We start from the raw sequence: 12,187 nt of genomic DNA on the forward strand, positions 1-12,187 counted from the left end.
TGTCACTGCTGGCATGGGCGGCTGCTGCCGCTTGCCTGTGGAGCTGCCTGTGCTAGCGGTGACAGCTGCTGCCTACGGAGCTGTGCTCCTGTTGCCACAGAGCCGTGCTTGGAGCTGTGTGGCCGGAGGCAGCGGCATGGCGCAAGGTGGTGGTGGGGGTGCAAGCCCCCCATTTCACCCCCCTGTTTAACCCCCCGGCCGGGCAGCACATATGTGGCCTGCACACGGTGGTTGCCACTACACTGCTGCTGCCATGCCCTGCGCCACTTGCCCACAAAGCCATTCAGGTGGCCATGGGATGGTAGCGCAAAGTGCAGTGGCAGAGTTGTGGTGGTGGCCTTCGTGTGTGAACCTCCTGTCAGGCTGGCCAGCATGTGTGTGGCCCACAGAGTGGCACCCCTGCAGTCACCCCCCAGCCCTGCTCCTGGAAGTGGGTACAGGGCCACACTCCCACCTCCCCACCCCTTCTTGATCTACTCCCCCAGCACCTTCCCTTTCTTCTGCCCTGCCCTTCCCCGCCCTTCCCTCCCCCCCCCCACTTACCTGCTGGGGTGGGTGTCAGTGTCTGTGTCTGCATGTCTGGGGGGCTGTTGCGGGGGGCATCAGGAGGGCTGTTGAGGCTTTGGGGGAGAGTGTGGGGCACCAGCAGCCCTGGGAGGGGCTGTGGGGGGCCTTTAATTTTTATCATGGATTTCGGGTTTTAAATCCTAGAATTTGCAGTTTTTAATTGGAGAAAACCGGGATCCCTGCTCATGACTTATGGGGCATAAGAACACCCATTATTGCTGAGGTTCAGCCTCCCCTTTTCACTTGGTTCCACAGCCTTAGATCTTTTGCTGTACCTGGATCTTCGGGTTGTGGCAGTGGCTAGGAATACCTTTTACCAGCTCCATCTGATGAGAAGACTGCGACCCTTTCTTTCAGATTCAGATCTGGCCATGATCATCCATGTGTTCATAACCTCAAGTCTAGACAGCTGCAATGTTCCCTGTGTGGGCCTACCTTTGTTGGCTAGCCAGAGCTGCAGCCTAGTGCAGAATGCAGTGGCCCCTTTCTGATGGGGCTGGGTGCTCCAGAGTCTGCATTGGCTTCCACTAGCTGTTGGGGTGCGATTCAAGGTGCTGATTTTGACCTCTGAGGTCCTAAACCAGTCTAGACCCTCTGTACCTAAGGGGCTGCTTTGCCCTTTATACTCCACCTTGATCCCTAAGGTCAGCTCAGAGCAGCCTTCTACAAGTACCACCTTTTGTGTCAAACTTGCTTGGCAAAAATGGATGATTGTTCTTGGTTGGAGTTCCTCTGCTTTGGAACTCCCTCCTCGTATAGATTGCCGAAGCCTGGGCATTTTCCAAAAGTTGTGCAAGACCTTTTTATTTGGGCAGACATTAACTGAGCAGGATTAAACTGGGGTATTGTTAAGGGAGTGTTTTTTATTTATATCTGGCTTTTATTGTATGCTGCCCTTCCCAAAAGGCTGAGGCTTGCTCACAAGTCTTATACATACATCAATAACAACAATTCTTCATCTTTTTTTAGCTTGCTACCAGAGAAGAGACACCTTATAAAGGTAAGTTGCTCTTCTTTCCCATTTCTGTGCATATGCTGTGTCTGTCTACATAGGCTTATTGTGGAGATGAACTTCTGTTTTGGTAGCAGTCAGGTCTGCTTCAGGGGTAAAGATGTCTGCTCAAGGAAACAAAGTCTGTGTAGCTGCAAATTCCCTTCTCCCTAGTGCTGTCCTGGCACGTGGGCTGATCTTTGCCCCCAAAATGCCTGGGTTTCACTTGTGCTTTATGTGTAAAGAAAGCCTTTTGGGATCTGTCATGGCAACCAGACATTACTGTTGTTGCTGAGGTTGCAGTGCCATGGTGTCTTAGCTGCAGTTAAATCCAATTTGCACTCCTTCCTAATTACTTTTCCTTTGTGAAGAAAAAAATGCTGTATCTCTTTACCTGATGGGCAGCATGTTCTATTATGAGCTGAGCTGTTTAACTCCCCTTCCCCTTCCAGCTCCTGTCCTGAAGCCATCTAAGCTAGCCATGTTCTGCTGTCTTTCATCGAACATGTTTCAGCAGGTCTCAGTGAAAGGTCTCCAGAACTTTAAAGACTGCAGAGCATGTGGTCTGTTATGTCTTGATACTGAAGTTATTCCAGCCCCGAAATGTGGACATAGTGGGTGCCCCCGTGAGTGGGAAAGTGTGTTTCCCTAGGGGCAGCTAGCAGTGTCACACATTTTTGCCACTGCTAGTTGTCCCCGGGCATGCCCCTGCCCATGCACTCTGGCGCACGATAGATTGCCTCGGCTGGCCCCAGCCACCTTACCTGGGTTCTTGGGGGGCCTCCCAGGGCTGCAGTAGTGACGATCCGGGCGCGTGGAGCCTGGCCAGCAGCCAGAGCATGGCTCTGGTAGGCCAGGCTCTGATTTTGGGCAGGAAATGCTGCAGCCATGTGTGCCACCCTGCTTTTTTTGGTATGATTTCTTTTTTTGGTGCAGATCTCTCTAATTAGCAGTGCAGTGAACACATGCATGTTTGGCACCACACATGGGTTTGCCGTGCTGCAGACTGCACATGCATGCTCCTGCAGCATTAATTTTAGGGCGCTGCTGCATGTTCATACTAAAGCTGGATAGAAACCAGCTCTAGAGTTGTTACACATTGTCAGGCACTAACTTTATAGCTGGTTGCCTCTCTTTATAGCTGAATAATCATTTTTCATCATGTGATAATTACTTCGCATATGTGGCCAGTCTAAATTTATTGCTCAGTTTACTAGTTAACTGAGTACAATATGTAACATGTAGCAGGGGCTTTAGTCTGATTTCTGTTCAGGAACTGACTGGCTTATTTTATAATAAAATCTGTCCTTTAGGTAGTAGAGAAATATAGCAATAGCTTCTGAGATTTTAATATTAGTTATTCAACAAGTAGTCTTCCATTGTTCAAAGTAAAATAATTGAAGAATGGAAATGGCAAAGGTATGGGTTGTTAGAATTCTTTGTTTTAATAATTGAAGGAGGTATATTTGACTGTAGGGGGGTGTAAAGTACCCTGTTGCTCAGTGCAGTTTATGGAAGATGTATAATTTGTTGCAAGTTCTGTCACCCTTGAAGCTGGAATAGGAACTAATTTATAGTTAGTGAAGCTTACACCTCTGAGCCCATTACACTTAGTGATTTTTTTCACTTATGATTAGGGTGGCATTGTAAGCTGTGTTTTCAGTTATGCTGCGCTGCTTTTTATCTGTCAAATTTGCGAACAAAATATGAATGTATTTAGGAAAGTTGTTTGGGATTGTAATGACTGCCTACTTTAGTAAGCCTTAGTTTCTAGCTGTCTACTCTCCCACTGTGCCTTGGCATTTGGCAGATGCCTTGTAATTTGATAATTATTGCCTCTAAGATAAATATCTTCTTGTATTTCACCTATTTTTTGTGGCTTTTATATTTGTTCTATTTAGAACAAACTCTTTCCACAAGCTATTTCTTATTTGGAGAAGACTTTTCAAGTCCACAGACCTACTGGCACTATCCTACTAAGCAGGTATGTTTAGTGTTGTTTGATATTCTTGGCTCCATTGACATTAAAGATATCTTGAATGGATTTATTGCAGCTGTAGAAAAATATCTTGATTTTTTTTTTTTTTTTTTTTTTTTCCAGTGCAGTACAACAGTAACCTCTCAAATAATATTTTTTAACATTGGAGATGTGAATAGTAATATTCCTGCATCTCTCTATTCCAGTATCTTTTTCTCCTCGGGTACTCTTCCAGGTTGCCTTTTAATTTTGTGAAATAATACTGATTTTTATCAATGTTAATTGAAGGCAGTGTGCAACAAGCCAGTATTTAACGAAGAAAGACGATCCTCATAGATACTGCCAAGAAGCTTGTGCAGACCACACAAAATGTGGGCCAGTCGTGGTTCCTGAGGAACATCTACAGGTAGTTCAAACCATGTGACTTCTGCTCAGTGTTCAAAGTACTTTGGCTTGTGAACTTTGCTAGCTAAGTTAATATATGTCTGTCTTTATGTGGATTACTTGTGGGAGATGACCATGCGTGAGCCACTAGACACAATCAGATCTAAAGCAATAGTAGTGTTTGTTTAACTTTAAATTTAGGACAGAAGTCCAGTAATTCACTCTTTTGTAAGGACAGTTATATTTACATTACAATGCACTTATGTGGAAAGTATATCATTGTTATGCAGTAAAAGCACAATCACAAAGGAGAATTGGCTGAGTAAGAATGTTGACTATAGAGACTAAGATGTAATCATACGTCTTAAAATATCATGGTAATGTAAAAAATTTGTTGTAGCCATGATGGTGCCAAAATTATGCAAGAAGTAAGAATTTCTTAGGGTGATTTCTTTTATTGGACCAACTACGTAGTTGGGATAGAGTTAGGCAAGCATTTGAATGCAAGACAGGGACCTAATGAAGAATGCCTTGCTTTCAAAAGCTTGTCTGACTATCCAAATTACATAGCTGGTCCAGTAAAGTATATCATCCTAAATCTTTGCATTTTTCTCCAAAAAATCATAACACCTGTTCATTTTGTTCAGCTTCTGTAAAATTAATACTTGAGTCCAGTTCTGAAGTTCTTAATTAACGAAATCTTCCATTGCCACAACTTTTATTTTTTCACTAGACTATTTTTGACTCTCCCTAAAATAGATGTCTAAGGTTTCTCTTAATTTGCTGTAAGGGTTGTAGCTTTAACTGAAACCTTTTTCTAAATGAACTATGTAACGCTTGGACACAGGCTTTCATTAAAGTTCCTTCATTAAATTGAATCAGGGGACATGCTCATAATAAATGTAGTCTCAGCCATATTAAGTGTTGCTTTGGGCCAGGATTTTCAAAGCTGTTTAGTGATTAAGGGTGCCTCACATTTGGATGTACAAATTTAAAGACCTAAACATGGCCTTGCTTTCAAACTGCTCAGCTTCTGAAACTCAGGGCATTTTAAGACATCTCAAGTTTGGCATTCAAAGGTGTGGAATCCAAATCACTAGTTGCCTTCAGACATATCTTGCCTCCAGTATATTTATTCTGTCCACGGGAAGGGTTTTCTACATTTTGGCTTCAAGATCAATATGCTAAATTTCTAGGAATTCAGCAGTTATTGCAGCTAATTTTATTTTTCCCCCCCCCCCCACTTCAATTGCACTGTCACAGCAATGTAGAGTGTGCAGTGAAAATGAATGGCATTGTGGACCTGTTGGCATACCAGACCAAGAAGGGGTTCGAGACGCTGACTTTGTACTTTATGTTAGTGCTCTTACCACAGAAAGGTGTGGTCAGGAAAATATTATTGCATATGCAGCCTACTGCCAACTGGAAGCAGAAATGGACAGGTAAGAATTAATTCTAGACTAAATTTGTATTTATTAAGTAATGAGGGTCTTTTTGTTTCTTAAATCTTTGGATCTGAATTATAATTCCCATCACTTGCCTACTGAGTTATCTAAGTGTGTTTGGCTGAATGCACATCTGTAACTGAATATAATAGGTGGAATATAATTGCAGTGGAATGTGACATTGTAGGTAGGTGACATGTTCAGAACTTTTTATTTTTCCTTGCGGGCCAGTAGGTGCGGAGATGAGGAAGATAGGAATACCTTTCTTAAACGTTCAAGTACAAATTAAGTTAAATGTTTTTATGCAACCACAAAACTGTCAAATAACACTAAACCCAGGAAAATTGAAAAATTAAGAATCCTAGTCAAACCTTCTCTCTTAGTGCCTGCTATAGTATAGTAAAGCAAGAACCTGCTTAACTGAAGTAAGTGGTAAAATTCTCCCTAGTTTTAAGTAGAATTAGGGTTACTCCATAACTGCAGAAATATGGTTACACATGCATTTTTTGCTTCTGTAGTTGCATTCATTGTCCCTAGACTCACTCACTTGTCTGGAGCCTCCTTGAAATTGCCCTTGGCAATGCACTGTCATCCTAAATTTTTGTACAGTCAGCTAGTGAGAATTTTTCCAAGCTGCAGCGGAGTGAACATCTCTAATTTTTTTAATGGCTCATAGCATGGTAACAGACCAACCCATCAAGTAATCTCTGACCGATTATGTAACTTAAACATCAGCAAACTGCATTTGCTGCAAGCTTTAGGGATTGAGAAGAAGTGGAGAGAACGGAGTCTTTATGGTTGTGGTATAACAAATTGGTTTTTAAGAGCAATGTTTGGTCTTGTCAAAAATAGTTTACAGATTTGTACAGTAAAAGGTGTCCAGTAGGCCAAGTTCTTTTTTAATGGCTTGACTTTTTTAATTCTTTTTTTTTTTTTAAATAGTGTTGGCAGTGGAGAAGAATTTATTTGGCTTGTCAGGTCTGGGAGATCAAATAATAATCCTCATATCCTGTAATCTAAATTTTAATAAATTTTAACTGCTTATGCAGAGTGGATAGAGCAGTCTCTTAATATAAAATGTAGGCTTTATGTAAACACATACCTTTTGTATAGTGGCTGCTGCTTGGTAGGGAAGTTTGCATTTTAATGAGTTAATTCATTGACTGGTTATTGCACTTCTATATGCTGTGTTTAGAGTATTTTTAGATGTGTGCTGTTACATAGCCAGAGAGAACATTATACCCAAGGCCTTGTTTTTAAATTGAGTTCTGGTATTAATTGACTTCTCTTTTTAGGTTAAGCATGTTTTAGGCATAACCTTTTATTTCATATTTAATGTGACTTAAATTGCTTGACACTTTTTGTAAGAATACAATTCATTTAAAAAAAAATAAAAATAAATAAAACTGATGTCTGTCTTCTAGGCCAATAGCTGGATATGCTAATTTGTGTCCAAATATGATTTCTACTCAAGCTCAGGAATTTATAGGCATGCTGTCAACAGTGAAACATGAAATTATCCATGCACTGGTAAGACTCAGTATTTTAAAATGTAATTTTCCATAATTTTATCATTATTACCTCGTATGCTCTGAGGTTGTTTTCAAAGAAAGAACGGTGGGTGTGAGGAAAACGCATTTGGTTAGCATCCTTCAGCATCTCTCCTACTTGTTTTCAGGTGAAATATTCTCAGTGTATCTATTGGGGCGTTGTATATTGGTCTCTTAATGTTGTTTTTTTTACAGACCAATAACAAATACAGTCTAAAAATGCTTTTTGACTCTCCTTAAGGGTTTTTCTGCTGGGCTGTTTGCATTTTATCGTGATGATGATGGAAATCCTTTGACAGCAAGATATGCAGATGGTCTTCCACCTTTTAACAAGAGGTATTTTTTTAAATCTCATTTTCCCTAGTTTATTAAAAGAATGCTATCAAAATGGCTGTCACTTCTTGTTTTATTAATGCATGTTCATTGTTAGCCTGTCTAAAAACCCTATTTGTGTCTCTTGCTGAATTATTATCCACTATCATCATGCTCAGATGTTGGTTTCGTATCTTGTAGACTTTCTATACTATTAGAATGAAGCATTTTTATTATTTTCAAGCATTACCCCTAGAAAGCAAGATGACCAGATACAGGGTGCCCCAGGTTATGACTCCATTGCAAAAACACGTGTGCTCTTATCTTGGGTTAAAATAGCAGGAAAATTCGTGTAAACTGGATTTTAACTCATGGCAGCAGCTTGAGTTCAGTCCCAGCCTCTTCTGTAGACTTTAACTTGAGTAGCTAAGCTCTCATTAAAATGATATGGTAATACACAGTGGCTGATTGTAGCATTGAGCCTTGTTGTTCTTTGTGTTAGTAGTTACTGGAATACATATAAGTTATTTATTTTGCTCTCATCTCAGGAGTTTTGCCTTAGAGGACTACAAGGAAAGTCTTTTATGGATCTGATTCAGTGAGGCATTTAAACTTTTTAAGGCTGCTTACAGACATGGGGCGGGAACCAGCACTTTACTTTCAGCTTGGCCCATTCCCGCACTGAGTGCAGCATATGCCAAGAAGAGGCATCATGTCAGTTTGACTCGGCTTGCTCAATGTCTGTATAGATTAGGAGCATCAGCGGGGCTGATTTTATCAGCTATGAGAGAGAACGCCAAAAAGCCCCCCCTGAAGCACCCAATCTATACAGATGCTGGGGAGCCACATCAAACTAATGTGCTTCCTCTTCTGGTAGACTGCTGTTCTGTTTGTGTTTTGGTTTTTTTTCATGCCTGTCAGCACCTCAAGTTTGTATGGGGTTTTGCTGAATTTGGTAGTGCTGCTCATTCTTAAACTTGGGCACATACTTAATTACTTACTGTATCAGGAACTGTATTTATCACAGACACCAGTGTAATTGAATATACTTGATGTAGGACGGCCAGCTTCCAAATTCCCTTCTTCCAGGATTTTTAAATAGGTAATAGCTTAATGTCAGCTGGTAACTTCTGCCTGTATTTCTTTGGATATACCATTAAACAAAATTCACAGTATGCTAAATTAAACATAAAAAGCAGTAAACTCTCAGTTTGGACTTTTTTTAGTATAAATATTTCTGCAACTAATGTTTTTCCCTTCTTAGTCCAAACAGATTCCTTTTATGTAATTCTGCAAGCAGAAGTTCTTAGCTTTTAGATTCTTTCCTTCAGGTACAAGTGACAGGTTCACGTTATAGCATCTATAGAGGATACTTCGTGACTCAGAAAGCATTACTTCAATACGTTTATTTAGTTTGTCTTATCACCAAATGGGAAGTAGGTTTATTATAAGACTAGTACAAAAGAAGTGTTGCCCAAGTTAAATCTTGCACCTTCAACAATGCATGAGAAAAGTAATACAAATATTTTTGTGCAGTTAGGGAAGGTAACAATGTTTAATTTTGGTGGGTAGCCTAGGTTTATTGCTTAGATCCCTGACACATTCTCCTTACAGTCTAGGTTTGTATCAGTGGAGCAACAAGATTGTTCGTAAAGCAGTGAGGTTGTGGGATATACGAGGTGGTAAAATGCTGCGCCATGATGTATTTCTTCTGGTTACACCTCGAGTCATTGTAAGTATTTGTTGATTTAAGCTGTATTTGCAGTGTGTGTGACCACAGCCCAGCAGTTCTCCAGGCACAACCTCTTCTTGTTAAACTTTTAACTAGCTGAATATGAGCACAGGGGCTTTTTTTTGGTTGCATCATCTTCTTCAGATCAAACTTTAAAGAAAAATCATAGTCATAGTTAATTGAGAGAGAAAATAATTAAGTAACTTTAACATGTAAGGAGAGAGACGGATTAAATGTGAGGAGAACATGCTGGGGTTAGGGGAGACCAAAGTGTACAGTGAAAGGTCAAAGTAGATTGGGTGGTTAAGTACATTACTCCATCCTGCTCTCTCCTTCATTTCATCAAGTTTGAGCATGGGTCTTTATACACCTACAACCTCTGTTGATTTAGGGATTTGGTCTTTTAATCCTGCCCCCGTTTCAGTGTTTGCCCTTTTTTGCATAGTGTTTTATCTCAAACAGTAATGGTGATGCAGTATAAACCACATAGAGAGGCCTGTGGTAAGGCCTTTCAAATCTTGTAAATGGCACTAGCCATTTGCCAAATCCCACTGACTTCCTCATTTAAAAAGCATTGCTTAAATTGACTTAATCCTGCCTACAAAATCACATGGGATTCTCAGCTTTTCACACTTCATTGTTGTTACCTTGTTAGTCAGAGCCTGGCCTAGGTCTCTGCTCAGCTGTTCACTTCTCATTAGTGCTTGTTACATGGTGAGTGGGAAAGCTTTGCCTTGAAATTGACAGATCCTAGTCAGTTTCAGGGCAGCAGCACTGAGGGGGGCTGTGCTGGACTAGGATTAACTGCCCACTCCTCTAGGTTGGGCAATTTTCTGTCAAACAAACGTTATATACATCTTAGATTTATGGAAATGTTCACAGCAAGTCTGCAACACCTTTTGCTTTCAGGAAAATGACATTACTTGTATCCAAACTCTTCAAAGCGCTGAATAGGGGCCAGCCCTTTCCCCAGCGCGAAACTTGAGCTTGGAAGCGTTCAAGTAGTTTGTGGTGGAAAAAACCTACAATTCCGCCACAACCTGGTAGCCATCTCGAACAGCAGCCTTGCCTAAGAGTAAAGTTTCCCGGCACCATATGTAATGCCTGTTCAGTTTCACATAGTGCTATGGGGGGCGGGGGTCCCTCTCAGGTGAGGGAGCAAGAGGGAGAGTGTGTGGGTTGGCTATCCGGGATGAGCTGTCAGGAAGCTTTGTGAGGATCTTGCTGCTGTAGCTGCTTCAACAATTAGCTAAAGCTCTTGCTGGCTCTCTGTTGCTCAGTGAAGTAGGTGCCATAGACAGGCAGAGAGTGGAGGGGATAGTGTAAGGGTTATGGTGAGGGAAATTCCTCCTGCCACTGTTAAGAGCCTTGGTAAGAGCTGAGGCTTTGGCAGTGGCACTATCAGGGTGGCAGGGGTGAGAAGAGCTGTCCTTGGCAGTTGCTATTTTTAAGCAGTTTCCAGCTGAATATTGACAGCCTTCCCCTTTTCCTTGATAGTGGATAGGGCAGACTGTCAGGTATGAGGCTTCCCTGGGAGTGGGAAGGCGGGGAGGGAGCAGCTCCATATTTCCCTCTGGCTGGAGAACTTACCTTTGGGGTGACTTTCCAGCCCTCTGGCTGAAGAGCTATAATGTTTGTGAGCCTTCCCTTCCTGCTCAATTTTCCAATGCTGCAGATTTCCCAGAAATTGGCAGCACTGCAGTTGAATATCTGTTCATAGACATAGTTAGATTCTCCTGCCCATCTTTGCCAGTACCATGTTTTGAAGTAGAAGTTGGGAGGGCTGGCTATAAATCTTGAGTAAGTTGTGATGCTTATTATCTGCTGAATAGGTTTGGAAATTTCTAACAGAAAATTCCATCAAAGTCTAGTTTTTTCTGTCGTCAGTTTTTGTAAATCAAAAAAACTTCTTGTTACTGGGGAACACGATTTGCTCAGAATACCTGGAGATGGATCTAACCATGAGGTTTTCTATGCTATTTGGCGAAAAGGGGAATTAAAAAAACATTTTTTGCTCAATAGTTTTCTTAGATGGCCGTAATTGATAAAGAAGTTGGAAAAGTAAGAATGGTAAATAACTTTTGGGTGATAAACAGTCAGATTGCAGGAGTCTGTGGGGGAGTTGCTGACTAATTGGAACTGTCAATCAAAGGAAATTCTGAGTTCCTTGCATTATTTCTACAAGGAAAATAACTTTGTATAGTAAAGGGGAGTTTGAGAATAGCTTTCTTCAAAAATACATTAACATCGAGAACTGCATGTCTGACTGTTTCTCAGTATTTTAAAAGTTGGATTGAAACTGCTTTTGTTTTGAAGGAAGAAGCTCGGAAACATTTTGATTGTCCAGTCTTAGAGGGAATGGAGCTTGAAAATCAAGGTGGCATGGGTACTGAACTTAATCACTGGGAAAAGCGGTTGTTGGAGGTTAGTGCTGGTAATTATATTCCCTTGCAGTGACCACAAAGTACAAATGGAGACTTTGAATTTTTAAAGTATACAGTTACATCCCACTAGTCTTGAAAACTCAGCTGTGTCAAATTTAATCAAAAACTGAAATATACTATAATATAGACAGTGTTAAACGGTGTGTGTTGAACATTGTTCACTCTCATGCTTTTCTCCCAAATTATTACATCTCCGAGTACAAGGTTCCACAACACCTAGTAATAAAGGTGCGGTGCAGCCCGGGGTTCACTTTTCTGTAGTCTTTTACCTGTCTTCTCCAACTTCCCCTTTAGAACTTAATAGCATAGTAGAGCTATGCAAAGATCGTGGTATGTTGGTATGGAAGTGAACAAAACAAATTAGCCTCTCTTTTTAAGAAAACTACAGAAATAAAAGCACTTGGGAAGTTGATGGAGGCAATATGTGGGTAGAATTTTTTTTTCTTTGAGTCAGTTTTACCTTTCTCATCCTTTCTTCCCTTCTCCCCTCTATCTCAGATCTTGGAGCATGCAGTCTAATAACTACCTGGAATTTCTCTCTTTCTGTGATCATTCTGGGTTTTTTCATTTCCCCCTTAGAAATTTCCTCTGATCAAAGAAAGTGGCCTCTCCCTAATTAAATATGTGGTGGTTTAGCTCAGTGGAGGCCAACCTTTTTAGCATGTGTGCCACAAATTAGGCCCACCCCCAGTGCCACTTCAATCCCCTTCCCTTGTCTGATCTGCTGCTCTTTCTTCTCCCTGCCCTGTGCTCTCTGCCTCTGCTGGTGTTCCTCTATAGTTAC

At 41.2% G+C, this 12,187-nt stretch overlaps 1 protein-coding gene across 1 annotated transcript in view; it reads left to right on the plus strand.

Moving 5' to 3' along the window:
• Positions 1 to 12,187, plus strand: part of LMLN (leishmanolysin like peptidase) — a gene marked incomplete at its 5' end in the record, with an annotated part of 29,295 nt that overhangs the window by 1,660 nt on the left and 15,448 nt on the right. The window contains 8 exons of the mRNA XM_025196950.1: positions 1,537 to 1,567; positions 3,460 to 3,542; positions 3,825 to 3,942; positions 5,184 to 5,362; positions 6,790 to 6,895; positions 7,157 to 7,251; positions 8,842 to 8,959; positions 11,276 to 11,383. Of these exons, the coding sequence (XP_025052735.1) occupies positions 1,537 to 1,567; positions 3,460 to 3,542; positions 3,825 to 3,942; positions 5,184 to 5,362; positions 6,790 to 6,895; positions 7,157 to 7,251; positions 8,842 to 8,959; positions 11,276 to 11,383 (838 nt within the window). The remainder of the gene's footprint in view (positions 1 to 1,536; positions 1,568 to 3,459; positions 3,543 to 3,824; positions 3,943 to 5,183; positions 5,363 to 6,789; positions 6,896 to 7,156; positions 7,252 to 8,841; positions 8,960 to 11,275; positions 11,384 to 12,187) is intronic.

The sequence above is a fragment of the Alligator sinensis genome, unplaced genomic scaffold (assembly GCF_000455745.1).
Source record: "Alligator sinensis unplaced genomic scaffold, ASM45574v1 scaffold4_1, whole genome shotgun sequence".
NCBI classification, from domain to species: Eukaryota; Metazoa; Chordata; order Crocodylia; family Alligatoridae; genus Alligator; species Alligator sinensis.